At 32.5% G+C, this 15,410-nt stretch overlaps 1 protein-coding gene across 1 annotated transcript; it reads left to right on the forward strand.

Annotated features, from left to right (window-relative positions):
• The first annotated feature begins 11,895 nt into the window (after positions 1-11,895).
• Positions 11,896-12,432, forward strand: LOC141680699 (uncharacterized). Its single transcript, XM_074486853.1, has 2 exons — positions 11,896-12,058; positions 12,185-12,432. Exons 1-2 carry the CDS (start codon positions 11,896-11,898, stop codon positions 12,430-12,432), a joined length of 411 nt encoding a protein of 136 aa, XP_074342954.1.
• Positions 12,433-15,410: the final 2,978 nt, after the last annotated feature.

Consider the following 15,410-nt stretch of genomic DNA (forward strand, 5'->3'; position numbering starts at 1 on the left):
TAAACATCAAAATTTTATATTGACAAGTGTGGGTGATGCAAGTTAATTGGGTATATTATTTTATTCCAAACTTAAGTCCAATTTATCAGATAAATTAGTTTAATTGAAGTGTCAAGAAAGCTTGTTTGCTTCATTTTATTCTTTTTCAGGCCCATGTGCATGTGCATGTATGTTGAATAATGGGAAGATAGTTTTCCATATTACAAAAGTATAGCCTTAAACTGTTTATAATCAAATAAATGAATATTCCAAATGATACTTTTCATTTGTTAACACCAGTATGATAAGTGAAATGAGTAATACTAAATATGCTATAAGTTTATAATGGTCAATTAAAATTTGCTTGACAAAATGATATTTATATTGATGACATCAAAAGTGAAATGAAGATGTTGTTTTGACTTATATATAATATGATTTTTCACAAATTTACAAAATTTTCAAAATATAAGCACACATTTTTTCCTACTATTTTGGATCCACATTTACATAAGTTAATACCTCACATTTTGCCTCAATTACCTACACATAACACACTATTATTTTGGATTTCAAATATAAAATTAATACAGTTGTTTACTTATTATTTATAAAATATATAATATATAAAATATTTTGTTTGTGTATGAATACTAGAATGAATTTGGGATGTTTGTCAACAATTACTAATTTATCAAGAATGAAAAAATGTAATACTCAAAATCCACCAAGTTCTGTCCTAAACAAGTTGGGTGTCCAAACTTTTTTGTGAATCTTACCTAAAATTTTGGTGAAATTTTAAATGAACACACAATAATTTAAATCCCACCAATATGAATATGAAATAATGTATTTTTTAAAAAATATTTTATGAAGAATTAAATAGCTTGGATATCATATATTTAACAAAAAAATATGTATAATTAATTTAATATTCACAAAAATGAGTTCATACAAATTATGTTATTTTTTAAGTTAACACAAATTTTAGGCGGACAAAACATATGTATTTAATTAATAATATTACCAATTTCAAAAGCCTTTTTCTAGTTGTTCTTAGTTTATTTAAAACGACCCATTAACCAATTCTAGAAGATTCAAGATAAGACCAATTATTTTAAACTGCCCAATAACCAATTCTAGAAGGTTCAAGATAACACCAATTCCAGAAGGTTCCAGTTAGCACATTTGTTATTATATATATCAAGTTTGATTGTTGTGATTACCATTAGTCTATGCTTATTAAGATTAGCCTATGCATATTAAGATCTATGGTCCTCTATTGCCAACACTTTTCCACATAGAGCAAACACAATAGTTTCTATATAAATCAAAGTTAAAGTGTCCTCTTTAGCATCTACAATATTAAGACATATGGTCCTCCATGCTGGCCAAAACTATTTCAGTGGTGGAGGTAAGTTCAATTTAATTCTTCACTCTCAATTTTATCAATTTGATACACGGATTTGATACTTGGATATGATATTTCCATTTTATAAGTAATAAAAGTGATGATTTATATTAATAATATAAGTAATATCCTAGATAAACATCAAAATTTAAAAATATCACATAAAGGTGAAGCTATATATATAACAAACTAAAATTTAAAAATCATGAAATGGGCATATTATAACTCATAAAATAATATCCTAAATAAACATCAAAATTTTATGTTGACAAGTGTGGGTCATGCAAGTTAATTGGGTATATTATTTTATTCCAAACTTAAGTCCAATTTATCACATAAACTAGTTTAATTGAAGTGCCAAGAAAGCTCAATAATCAGATTTTTGCTTCATTTTATTTTTTTTCAGGCCCATGTGCATGTGTATGTATGTTGAATAATGGGAAGATAGTTTTCCATATTACAAAAGTATAGCCTGAATATGTTTATAATCAAATAAATGAATATTCCAAATGATACTTTTCATTTGTTAACACTAGTATGATAAGTGAAATGAGTAATACTAAATATGCTATAAGTTTATAATGGTCAATTAAAATTTACTTGACAAAATGATATTTATATTGATGACATCAAAAGTGAAATGAAGATGTTGTTTTGAATTTTATATAATATGATTTTTCACAAATTTACAAAATTTTTAGAATGTACGCACACATTTTTTCCAACTATTTTGGATCCACATTTACATAAGTTAATACCTCACATTTTGCCTCAATTACCTACACATAACACACTATTATTTTGGATTTAAAATATAAAATTAATACAGTTTTTTACTTATTATTTATAAAATATATAATATATAAAATATTTTGTTTGTGTATGAATACTAGAATGAATTTGGGATGTTTGTCAACAATTACTAATGTATCAAGTATGAAAAAATGTAATACTCAAAATCCACCAAGTTATGTCCTAAACAAGTTCGGTGGCCAACCTTTTTTGTGAATGTTACCTAAAATTTTGGTTAAATTTTAAATAAACACACAATAATTTAAAACCGACCAATATGAATATGAAATGATGTATTTTTCAAAAATATTTTGTGAAGAATTAAGTAGCTTGGAGATCATATATTTAACAAAAAAATATGTATAATTAATTTAATATTCACAAAAATGAGTTCATACAAATTCTGTTATTTTTTAAGTTAACACAAATTTTAGGCCGATAAAACATATGTATTTAATTAATAATATTACCAATTTCAATATTTTGGGCCTTTTTCTAGTTGGTCTTAGTGCATTTCAAACCGCCCATTAACCAATTCTAGAAGATTCAAGATAAGACCAATTATTTTAAACGGCCCAATAACCAATTCTAGAAGGTTCAAGATAACACCAATTCTAGAAACACCAATTCGAGAAGGTTCTAGTTAGCACATTTGTTATTATATATATCAAGTTTGACGATTGTGATTACCATTAGCCTATACATATTAAGATAAGGCTATGCATATTAAGATCTATGGTCCTCTATTGCCAACACTTTTGCACATAGAGCAAACTCAATAGTTTCTATATAAATCAAAGTTAAAGTGTCCGCTTTAGCATCTACAATATTAAGGCATATGGTCCTCGATGGTGGCCAAAACTGTTTCACTGGTGGAGGTCAGTTCAATTTAATTCTTCACTCTCAATTTTATCAATTTGATACACAGATCTGATACTTGGATATTATATTTCCATTTTATAAGTAATATAAGTAATGATTTATTTTCATAATATAAGTAATGATTCACGTAGATGTGCAGGTTCCTCAAAAGTCATGAGTTGGACACATGTAAATCGATGGATTGCTATATGATATGGTATTCCATATAATTGGTGACTTTCATTTTTAGATGGTGATAAAATTCTAGGTATTTTAGATGAATATTTTTTATGATTTCAGTATTTAATTTTATTTATTTAAATAAGACAGGGTTTTAGAAGATGTGTCCAATCACAATGATAAAAGGAAACAAACTCTGGTTGGATAAATATATGTTGATCACTATGTTTATTTTAAATGATAAAATTTATAAAATTAATTAATAATTTTAATATCAAAATATATATTTATAAAAAAAGAAAAAGTCCAAAAAAGTTTTAGAGGGGAGGCAAAATTGCCGCGTTCTTACTTTAACAAAAAAAATTGAAGTTGAAAGGATTTTAAGAAATAATACTGGTATTGATTTCTCTATTTTCCAAACCCGACTGCATCTCTAATTTTCAATCAAAAATTCAGGCCAAATCCTTGTTTGCTCATACAAATTGATTAAAAATTCTCCCTGCTTTTCTCTCTCGATTCATATACAAAAGTCAATATTTCTAGTCCTGAATAACTCAATTCCTCAAACCCTAATTTGTTCTTCATAGATGCTCTCTCTCCCATTATTCAGTCAAATCTCTGTGTCTTCTCAGTGATATGATGTTAAACACGATGTTAAAACACTTATTTCACTCGTTCGAACTTCCAATTAATCATTCGATCATTATTTCGAAGCTCTTCAGTTCATCAATGGAGATTATGCATCTTTGTGACGATTCCAGGCTAGTAAAGACCATTCTCTACAATCCTCACAAAGATCAAGCTCAAATAAATGGTGGCCGCATCAAAACTCGACAACTCGATGATGAAACTCGGTGAGTCAACTCAAGGGCTTGAATCTTGTCAAGCTTCTACAATCAATTTCACTATAATTTCTGGATAAATTATACTTTGAGGTATAGATATAGGTAGTTCCATGAGACTTAAGGCCATGGCTCAGGTGAAAATTTCTCAAAACCCTTGTATTTGTATAAGTAAATCGATGTCTCTTTATTATTCGAGTTATTTTTTAGATTGGGTGCTATGTATATATAGTTGATGTCTTGATTAGTGTTCAATTAGCTTAGATTTATATACAATGAGTATGTTGATTAATTCTAGTGGCAATAACTTTGTCTGATTATAGTGTGCAAGCACTACATTATCTTTGCTAGGTGATATTTAGAGGGTTTATGATATTTGTTTTGCCTTATTTACATAAACTAATGTTCTGCTTGTAACTCCGGCAATTAGTAAATTTAAGGAGTTCGATTTAGGTGAACCATGATATATAAGAGTATAAAGAATATGAAAAGGATAACCCTTGTAATTTAATGCACCATATTCTTACCTGACCATAATAGACATTGAGCTTGTAAAACAAAGAGATTTACCTTACGTTCAGAGTCTAAAACGTGTAGTGTCTAGAAAGATATTTATCTAGGAACACTTGTACATTGTGCTTACCAATTTTCGTACCCTAGTGACTAATAACAGCAAAAAGATGTGCAGTTATATAAGTCACTATTTCCTAAATAAAATAATTAATAAATCGAGTGGACACATTTATCATTATAAATACAAGGTAGAAAGAACCATTCATGTGCAGTGATTCATACTTTCCATCGTCACATCAGCTGCTTGAGATACCAGCTGCTCATCGTATAATTATATGTGGCACACCTATACAAAATCACCTCAAGGTACTGACTGTATGTTACATCAGTTAACCTTTTTTTTCTAAATTTGTAGCAGTTAATCTTATCTTTTGTAGTGGTTACTCTGTTTCACAGTTAAATTCATGTTCGCAGATAAATTTAAGTGTATATTTGTACAATATTTGATGTGGTTTAATCTAACAATCAGCATCAGCATTGTGAAAATGCAGGAGACCAAACCCCCCTGACTGTCAGGCCCTGGAATATATAAACAAGAAAGTGAACAGAGGAAGGGACCATTTATTACCCCATACATGTTTTACAAAAATGAACAAAATAAAATCTGTTAGCTAGGTTTTGATAATGACGTGTCTGTATAACTTCATCAGTCCTTGGATGCAAGGTGATTCACTCTCTTTAATTTGGTCTTATGGATTATATATGTTAATTTTCTTTTTCTTTTTTGGTTCTGTGGCTCTGCTTTGGATATATATACTTTCACAATATATCCTTGCCTTAGTTGGATAGACTGTGTGTGGAATGGTTCTTGTGCCAACCAAAGTTTTCTTCCCGTTTAATATGATATATCTGTTAAAGTTAAACTCATCTTTACAAGATTCTTTCAGTTGCGTCAGTCGTGCCATTTATAAGGTAAAACGTTATTTTTATTTTTATGTATATGACAGCATATCCATTAGCATATGTTGTGTTTTTAGTGTTTTAACTTTAGCTTAATGATTTCTAGAACTGATTTTGTCCTGTAGATTAGTTAGGGGCATATGTTTTGGTATCACTGTCTAGTAGAATGTCTCATTTGATTAAAATGAATTATACATCAAGATCTTAAAGAAATTCATGCAGTTCATTTATCTTGTTCCTTGAATATTGAGTTTTTGATTATTTATGATCCTGAATACCATGATGTCACTGGCCTTTTCTAGTTTGGTCTTATGTCCTAAATTTTATTTATCCCAGTACTGAGATGATTATGTATGCTACTCCTTTTTTCCTTATATATAAACAGAACTCATTATCTGTAGTTCGAAAATCTTACATTTTGTTTCTTAAACTAGGATGATTACTAGTGAGAAACAAGTCATTTGTTAGACTGAGTTGTACTGCACTCAGTTGCCAGCCTTATTATTTTGTAAAACATGTAGGCCCAACATCATTATTCCATCTCTACCGTGTTTTTTGTCAATTAGCAACATTTGTTTTCCTTAAAGTGATCTTAAGTTGCATATATTTAAAGAATTATTTGGCGGAAGAGCAGTATAGAACTAGTGTTCATCATTGCCTAACTGTATATAACACTCTCAGTGTGATGCAGTTGGTCAAGTTGCCGATATAATTCAGATTCCAGCATTCCTTTACAGACAGGTTGAATTATTTAATAATGATAAATTGTTGTTTTCATACGACTATATATAATTATTGAGGATTGAACTGTGATATATAATTATTGAGGCTTGAACTGTGTGTGAATAAAGCACTTTACCATGTGTATTTAAACTGACCTGTTCAATTACATATTGGAATGATAGACAGATTTATTAGTTGCAGCTGCGCAAATGGGAAAGATTATCAACATCAAGAAAGGCCAATTTTGTGCACCTTCTGTAAGTACATATGTAGGTTATGACAAATTCTGCTGAAAAAGTTAGGCTAGCTGGAAATCAGAATGTTATGGTTTGTGAGCAAGGAACTATGTTCGGCTATAGTAAGTCACTTATATTTTATGCCTTCTTTGTACTGCTTATTGCATATTATATTTTCCAATATTATTATTTGGGGGCTATAGGATCACTGAAATTTTTTAAATTCTAACCCATTAATAGTTACTTTCCTTGTATTTCCATGAATGAGAACTCTTGTATATAGCTGAAGCTGTAAAATTTGATATAAGTGAAGTGTTATCTCAGTGTGCATGCTACTGTAAATTAATTTTGAGTTTGATGCATTAATGATATTATTTTCACCAACTATTAACCAAGTAGTAATAGGCTCTCTTATGCAGGTGATTTGATTGTTGACCCGCGAAACTTGGAATGGACGCGGGAAGCTAATTGTTCGATCGTAAGTATTCAATATACATTTGCTCTCTCTGTGCAGTATAGTCATTTGTTGGTTACACTTTACAGTTGCAGCCTACTTTTTGACTTGCTTGATATGATATGAATATCCTGGTTCAGGTAGCTGATATTACACATTGATTACAACAACCTGCTGGAAAGAAGGTGCATATCATCTTTCAACTCCTTTAGTTCATTGTAATAATACAAGTATTTGTATTGAGCAATGTCTTTTACACATACATGCTTCAATATACAAGGCTATTTGTTAACTATTCGTCGGCCACAATCCTAAATATTATCCCGAATAATAAAATTCGCATTTTTTCTATTTTGAATGTATCACTAAGTCACTAATTGTTATGAATTAATATTTATTTATGGGCCGTGGCTCATACTTAAGTGCACTAGTGGTTGGTTGGCTTGCATGGAAATTGAAGGATTATATTATCTTAATTATCTCCTAGTGTAATTTTATTTTCTTAGTATATTCGGATGCATATATGACATTACTTGTCATGTATCTTCTTCTTTTTCGACATTAATGAACAACATCCTGCTTTTTTCTATAGTGTCATCTTCGCAGGAATATGGATGATGTAGATAAAACTATGGATTAAATAAGTGAGCAAACAGAAAACATGAAACAGATTTAAGAAGCACTGGCCACTCCCATTGGTGCAACAGCTGGTTTTGATGAGGTATGTTGTTCACCTATATCATTAATTTTATTTTTTGATTCTTGCAGTCCCAGTTATAATACATTCTTTTCTACTTATCAATGTTCCTTTGATTCAGAAATTATTCTTTTGTCTGAATGTCTTCTTTATGTTGCAGGATGAATTAGAAGCAGAACTTGAAGAATTAAAAAGCGCTGAGTTGGAGGAAGAAAGTCTTTAGCCTGTAGGTAAACCACCTCCTATTACTGGAGGTGGTTGTACCTAGTCAGAAGCGTTCTAGCAGCATTCTCGTTCTACTTTGTTTTTCTCATTACTACTATGTTTAGATTTTGAATTGTAACTTTAACTTGTTTAAACTTCCGCTTTTGTTTTATGGTTGGTAGACAATTAGTGGTATAAGGATGGTAGTATGGTGATGGTGAAGGTAGTGGTAGTATGGGGAAACTGATGTTATGGTTGATGGACTGATGTTTATGATTTGTGGATTGTGTTGGTTTTAAGACAATGGTCTTATTTATGGGCATGTTAATTTACAAACAGTTCCTAGCATTTTTTTTGTAAAAGTGTTGTAATAGGTCTTTATAGTGTTGCTAATAATCACTAAAAAGTGTTACAAAAAACACTAAAAAGCTTTACAAAAAGGTTGCATTGATACCCCACATGTGGGCCCTATTGTGGGGCCCACAAATATTGTACTGATAGCCCAAACCTTACTGTAAAACTTTTCAAGACCTATTTCAACCCCATTGGTGTTGCAATAACACGTTTTTGTAACGGATAAACAAGGGTTGCAATAGGGTGTCACCGGGGTTGCAAAAAATTCTATTGCAACGCCTAAAATTGCAACCCCAAAAAAGAGTCGCCATAGCCTTTTTTTAGCCTTTAGCAACGCTTTTTTGGCCTTTAGTTACGGTTTCTTGTGGTTGCGGAATCCAATTTATGGCGTAGTGACTCCATCAATTGAAAAGACTTCCTGGCTCGCAAATTCTATCATCAACACTTTATCGAGTGGAACTGACTTTATACACTGTCTAAATTTACTAAAGGTGTCCTCATAATCATGTCGTTGTCATCTATAGTATCTCTCACAATCACTTTTAAGGTGCAAGGGACAAGGTTGATATTGTTGTTGTAGTTATTCCTGCTCGGGTTGGCATCAACCTCGATTCTAGATTCTCCTTTAGAGTTTGATTGCACTCCCGCGCATAATGATTTTTTCCCATTAGAGCATCAAATGACCGTCTTAATTTTGTTTCTTTCTACAACTATATATATGGTAATCCTTTAATGGTTTACAACTATACATAAAACCCTAGCAGCTAAAGGTCTGAGAGAGAGTGGAAAATATGTCCGTTCTTTGTGCTAGTACACGCCTCCTCTGTACCAGCTTTCGTATGCATACCTCTACGGCGTTGATCGTTAAGACGGTATGCATAGTGTTCGGTTAAAGATATGATCTTCTTTTGACAACCATAATCGTAAAGCTCTTTAAGGTAAAAATCTCATCCATGAATTAAATATTGTTTTTTGCATGGATCGTGCGGTGGGTTTCGGTTTATTCCGTTTTACGGTTTTATTTGTTATTTTTGCTGCGTTTTATGCCTCATAACCCAAGAGCTATATATCTCATAGGCCGCTGCCATCAAATCTTGTGTTCTTATTTCAGAAGATGTCTATCTATTCATGTTCGAACCTTAGACACGGTCCGGTGAAGATCCTAGAGCACTGACTTGATTAGTCATAACTTAATTAAAATCTTATTAGTAATGTCTTTCATAGTCGTCATACATGGTTTCCCTGGAGTCAAGGCATGAGTCTTTGGCATCTCAGGCGAAATTTCTAGTCACAACTGGCAATATATATAATCCTCTTTTATTACCATTGGAGAAACACGAGTTATAATTAAAAGTAGTCATTCATTCCGTCTTACATATAAATCATCATTAACAAAAAATAATTTAGGTGTTAAAGTTTCATCAACTGACTAATTCTCAAACACAGATGTCAAATACTCTTATATAAATTCAGGGCAATGAACCACAATCTCATCTTGTAGTGAAGACTTCACTTAGTCAATAATATTATATGAATATATCTTATTGTCTAGATCAAAGAATCCTTGGTAACAATATACAAGATCTTGTACTTATTTATAGGGTCACTATTGGGACTAAACCTTATAACTTCTCAAGATAATCTAATCTCAGTCTTATCACCAAAAACGTCACGACATAGTCTTTAATAGATACAACATAATATAACTCACTGAGTCAGGGTCATCAAATTATTTAACTTATAATTTACTTTACGGCATAGGTACCTCTACGACATAGATACCTCTATGGCGTAGATCGTTAAGGCAGGATACGTGGTGTTCGGTTAAATCTAGGATCTCATTTTGACAACCATAATTGTAAAGCTCTTTAAGGTAAACATCTCATCCATGAATTGAATATTGTTTTTCGCATGGATCCTGCGGTGGGTTTCGGTTTATTCTAATTTTATGGTTTTATTTGTTATTTTCTCAGCGTTTTATGCCTCAAAACCCAACAATGGTATCAGAGCTACTTGCGAAAGGTTTTAATTCTTTTGTGTGTTTACCGATTTTGATGATAATATCATGTATACAATCTTCCATGACTATATGTATGTGATTTATATTTTATGCATGTGTTGATAATCTGCCATGATGGTTATTTTATGCATGTATTGATGATTTTCCATGGTAAATATGATGGTATTATATATGTCGATGATCTCCCATGATAGATATTTGATATTATTCATGTAATGATGATCTGAGATAATTATTGTTATTATTAATTGTGTCTGTACACAATAGGGGACTGGAACATATTGTATGTATATGATACGATGATATAGAGATGAAAAATCAAGAAGAAAGGTTCTGTTTTGATTCTGCAAAATATTGTTTCGTATCTGTTCCACTTCATATGGTTAATTAGATTAATCATATTAAGTATATGATAAATTATATTATTATATGTTATTTGAGCATGGTCGATGGTTATGGCCTTTCGACCTTAGATTAATGGTTTTTTATTGTTGTGTTGGTTTTTAAATATGACTTGCATGTTGTTTTGATTCTTGTAATATTAATCTCGAATGTAACTAGATTTCTTCTTGTAACTTTTTTTAGATTAGGTTTTTATATTTCATTTATTTAATGTACTTGAAGAATTGAAGCAAATATAACAAGAAGACATATGATTTAATAGATAGTTGTATTTATATATTTAACCACCTTATATTGACCATGATCTTTATCGTTAGCTTGATAAACATCACATAGGATTGGGCCATAACCTACCATGTTTATTTTATTGCACTTTACATATATCATGTGATGAACGAATGTGTAGAGAAGTTAGAATGATGCATGCTTAATTAGATTTACAATGTATATATGTATTAGATACATCACCCATGCCATATCTACTAAACAAGATAAATATGTAACAATTCAGGATTTTAAAATTTAAAAATCCTTCATGAGATTCTCTTGTTTCAGAAACACATAATAAAATATAAAATTTCTTTATTTCTGATTTGGGGCGATTTTGTCAAAAGCGGGTTCATTGAACTTGTAAGGTTGTGGGTTTTAAGCGTGACCGTTGTGACTCCCTCACTACCTAGAAATCAAACCATTGACGAATATTGAAGTATTTTATTCAAGAAAAAATTGGGAATCTCTTTATGATATGATCATGATCATTTTAATATTACCAATCTCCAAAGTTTATATTAAGTTGTTTAGATGCCTTCCAATATGTCCAGTGTGTTAACCCCTAGATCGATAAGGAGTGGGTTTACCAGAGCGAAGTACTCCCATCTATTATGGGAGATACATTGAAGTATATTGATACTTTCTGAATGTTGGGTTTAACTTAACTAAGTTACCATAATAGGATTGTGAACTTAGAGGCATGGAGTTTAGCGAGATTTATTAGATAAATATGAACAAATGTTATTCCACCGAAGTATCGAAGAGTTTTATAGTTGATATAATTGACTAATGTTGTCTACCGTATTGAATTATGTTTTAGGAGTAAAGCCAATGCTGAACTAAAACGTTTTAAAATCAGGATCTTGGCTCACTAGAAAGGACATAGAAGATATTCTTTCTGAATTGATAGTTAGAGCTATTAATTTAATAAAATTAGTGGGATATATATATTGTGAATATATATGAATTTTATGCATTTTAAAATTGTAGATATCAAATGGCAAACAACTCAAACAACTTCTCTATGCGGTCAGTCCTTGAAAAGGACAAGCTGACAGGAATAAACTTCCTTGATTGGCAAAGGAACTTGAGGATAGTCCTCAGGCAGGAGCGAAAGCTCCATGTCATTGATGTTCCTCGCTCTGGACCTCTTCCTGAAGGTATAACGCGTGTTTAAAAGGCTGCTTATCATAGGCATATAGATGATGACACGGATGTCACATGTTTGATGCAAGCGACTATGGATGCTTATATCATGATTGAGTACCTTAAATGTATGTTTGAAGGAAAGGCACATCAAGAGAGGTTTGATATAAGAAAATCTGTGTATGAATGCAAACACGGTGATCATGATCTGGTTGGACCGCATGTTCTGAAGATGATTGGATATATGGATCACCTTGTTACTTTGGGTTACACGATTGGTCCGAAAGCCCATATAGATCTAATCTTACAATCTCTGAACAATTACTCTGCTCAGTTAATAATTAATTACAACATGAATGAGATAGACAAGACACCTACCGATTGTTGACTATGTTAAAAACTACTGAGACCAACATTCAGAAGGTGCCCTCTGCTCCCATAATGATGATGAATAAAGGGAGTGCAAAAGGGAAAGGTAAGAAGAGGATGGGATCCAAGTCTACTGCTTCTACTAAAAATGCTCCCAAATAAGCTTTGAAGCCTGAAGGTGGTGTTGCAAAGGGTGATACTTATCACTACTACAAGAAACCGGGTCACTGGAAGAGAAACTGTCATGCCTATTTGGAGGATATGAAGAAGAAGAAGGTTGATGGTGCTTCTGATTCAGGTATTTATATTATAGAAGTTAATTTGTCTACTTCTACTTGATGGGTATTAGATACTGGATGTGGTTCTCACATTTGTTTAAATGTGCAGGAACTGCGGGGAAGTAGGACATTGGCAAAGGAAGAAGTCGTCCTCCATGTTGGAAATGGCGCAAAGGTTACTGCTTTACCTGTAGGGACTTATCATTTATCGTTTCCTATTGGGCTTATTTTAAAACCAGATATATGTTTTTACGTGCCTGGGATTTGCAGAAATATTATTTCGGTTTCTTGTTTGGGCAAGAAAGGTTTTTCATTTTTAATTCAGAACAATAGTTGTTCCTTTTCGTTGAATAATGTTGCCTACGGGGTTGCACGTTTGTTTAGTGGTTTATATGTTCTTGATCTAGGTACTCATGTATATAATGTAAACAGTAATGATAATAAACTATTAACATGATATACTTAAATCAAACATACCTCTGGCATTGTCGTTTAGGTCACATAATTGAGAAATGCATTTCCAAGTTACATTAAGATGGCTATAATTGGATAAGTTTGATTTTGAATTATACGAAGAATGCAAATATTTTCTAACTGGAAAAATGGTTGAAGCTCCTTTTACCAGACAATATGAAAGGGCCACCGAACGATTAGGACTTATACATAGTGATGTATGTGGTCCAATTCGTACGATGGCAATAGGTGGCTTTTAATACTTTATTAAATGTAATGATGATTTCAGGAGAAATGGATATGTGTACCTTTTGAAGAACAAATCTGATTCTTTTGAAAAGTTCAAAAATAAGAGGCCAGAGTGGAAAATAAAACCGAGGAAAGTATTAAAGTTCTACGATCAGATCATGGACGAGAATACTTAATCCTCGAGTTTAAAGGGTTTTTGAAGGAGTGTGGTATCGTATCACGGCTTACTCCTCCTGGAATGCCTCAATGGAAAGGAGTTTCTGAGAGGAGAAATCATACCTTGCTGGACATGGTGTGATCGATGATGAGTCTAGCAGATCTTCCAATATATTTATGGAGTTATGATCTAGAAATGACTGCATATACACTAACCGAGTTCCAACTAAATCGGTTCAAAAGACTCCATATGAGATATGGACTAAGAAACGTCATAGCATGTCATTTATGAAAGTATGGGGATGCGAAGCATTTGAAAAATGCTTGGTCTCTGACAAGCTAGGACCAAAATCAGATAAATATTTTTTGTGGGATATCCTGAGGAAACAAAAGGGTATAGCTTTTATAATCCTACTGAGAAGAAAGTGTTTGTTGCTCGGACCGCTATATTTCTTGGAAGAGAGTTACTTTCCAAGAAAATAATGGGAGGACAATAGATCTTGATGAAGATTGAGATGTACAAAATAATATTGAACCAGAGTTGGAAAGTGAGCAGGATGTAAATCAAGATATTCCTGCTCCGAAAACACAGGTTGTTTGTAGGTCTATTAGGGCTCATCACGAGTTAGAGAGATATTATGGATTTCTCTTGACTCAGGATAATAATTTGATGCTAATAGACAATGGTGATCCTCTTACCTACCAAGAATCTATGAACATCCCATACTCCGAGAGATGGCTAGAGGCCATGAAATCCGAGATGGAATCCATGTACCAAAATAAAGGGGTAAAAAGTATAGGGTGCGAGTGGGTTTTCAAGAGGAAAACTGACATGGATGGTAAAGTGCAGACCTATAAGGTGCAACTAGTGGAAAAAAGTTTCAAACAAATACATGGTATAGACTATGATGAGACTTTTTCACCAGTTTCTATGGTCAAGTCCATCAAGATTTTGCTAGCAATAGCTGCATATTCCAACTATGAGATTTGGCAAATGGATGTCAAAACTACTTTTTTAAATAGGGGCCTTGAAGAGGATATTTACATGATACAACGTGAGGGTTTTTTTGATCCAACGTTTTCTAAGATGGTTTGTAAGTTGCTTCGACCTATTTATAGATTGAAGCAAGCCTCAAGGAGATGGGATCGTCATTTTGATGAAACAATCAAAGAGTTTGCATTATTCAAAATGATGCACCTGTTCACTTCCTCTTCCATATCTAACTCTTCAGTTCCTACTTCTCTTTAAACTCTCTCTCTCTCTTAATCTTTTCATTTTCTTTTCTCATTCTATCCTCTCATTCTCTCAAAATCCTATCCTTTTCTCTCTTAACCCTAAAATCTTCCTCCTTCCATGGCCCGCCGTTCGAGATCCACCACTAACCAAACCCTGACCACTGGTCCGTCTAGTTTGGAGCGTCGTCGTGTAGCTGTAGTTGTTTCCGAAGCATCAAGCGAAGCATCTCCTGATTCTTTCGAATGTCATGCAAAGGAAAGCACTACCAAGGCGTGGCACAAGTCTATTTTGAAAGAGAGATTGTGTGATTTTGATCATCTTACTAAGATCGGTGTATCAGTGTTGTTTGAAGCCGTTGTGTGTGCTGGATTGTTGTCGCCTTCAGATGTGATCTATCCAGATTTATTGAAGGAGTTCTATGCGAATTTTTCGATTTTGTCTAATAATATTATGTTCTCTTCAGGTGAAAGGAAGTCCGGTTTTCTTTAAGGCGGATTTGTTGGCCCGGCTCACAGGAGTATCTGATCAAGGCCCCTGCCCGTTTACTACTCATCAGGCCTTTGACGAGATTCCTGGATTTCAGTATGAAGAATAACTCAAAGCTATTCTTGGTGACAACTTTGT

This window comes from Apium graveolens, chromosome 8 (assembly GCF_009905375.1).
Source record: "Apium graveolens cultivar Ventura chromosome 8, ASM990537v1, whole genome shotgun sequence".
NCBI lineage: Eukaryota > Viridiplantae > Streptophyta > Magnoliopsida > Apiales > Apiaceae > Apium > Apium graveolens.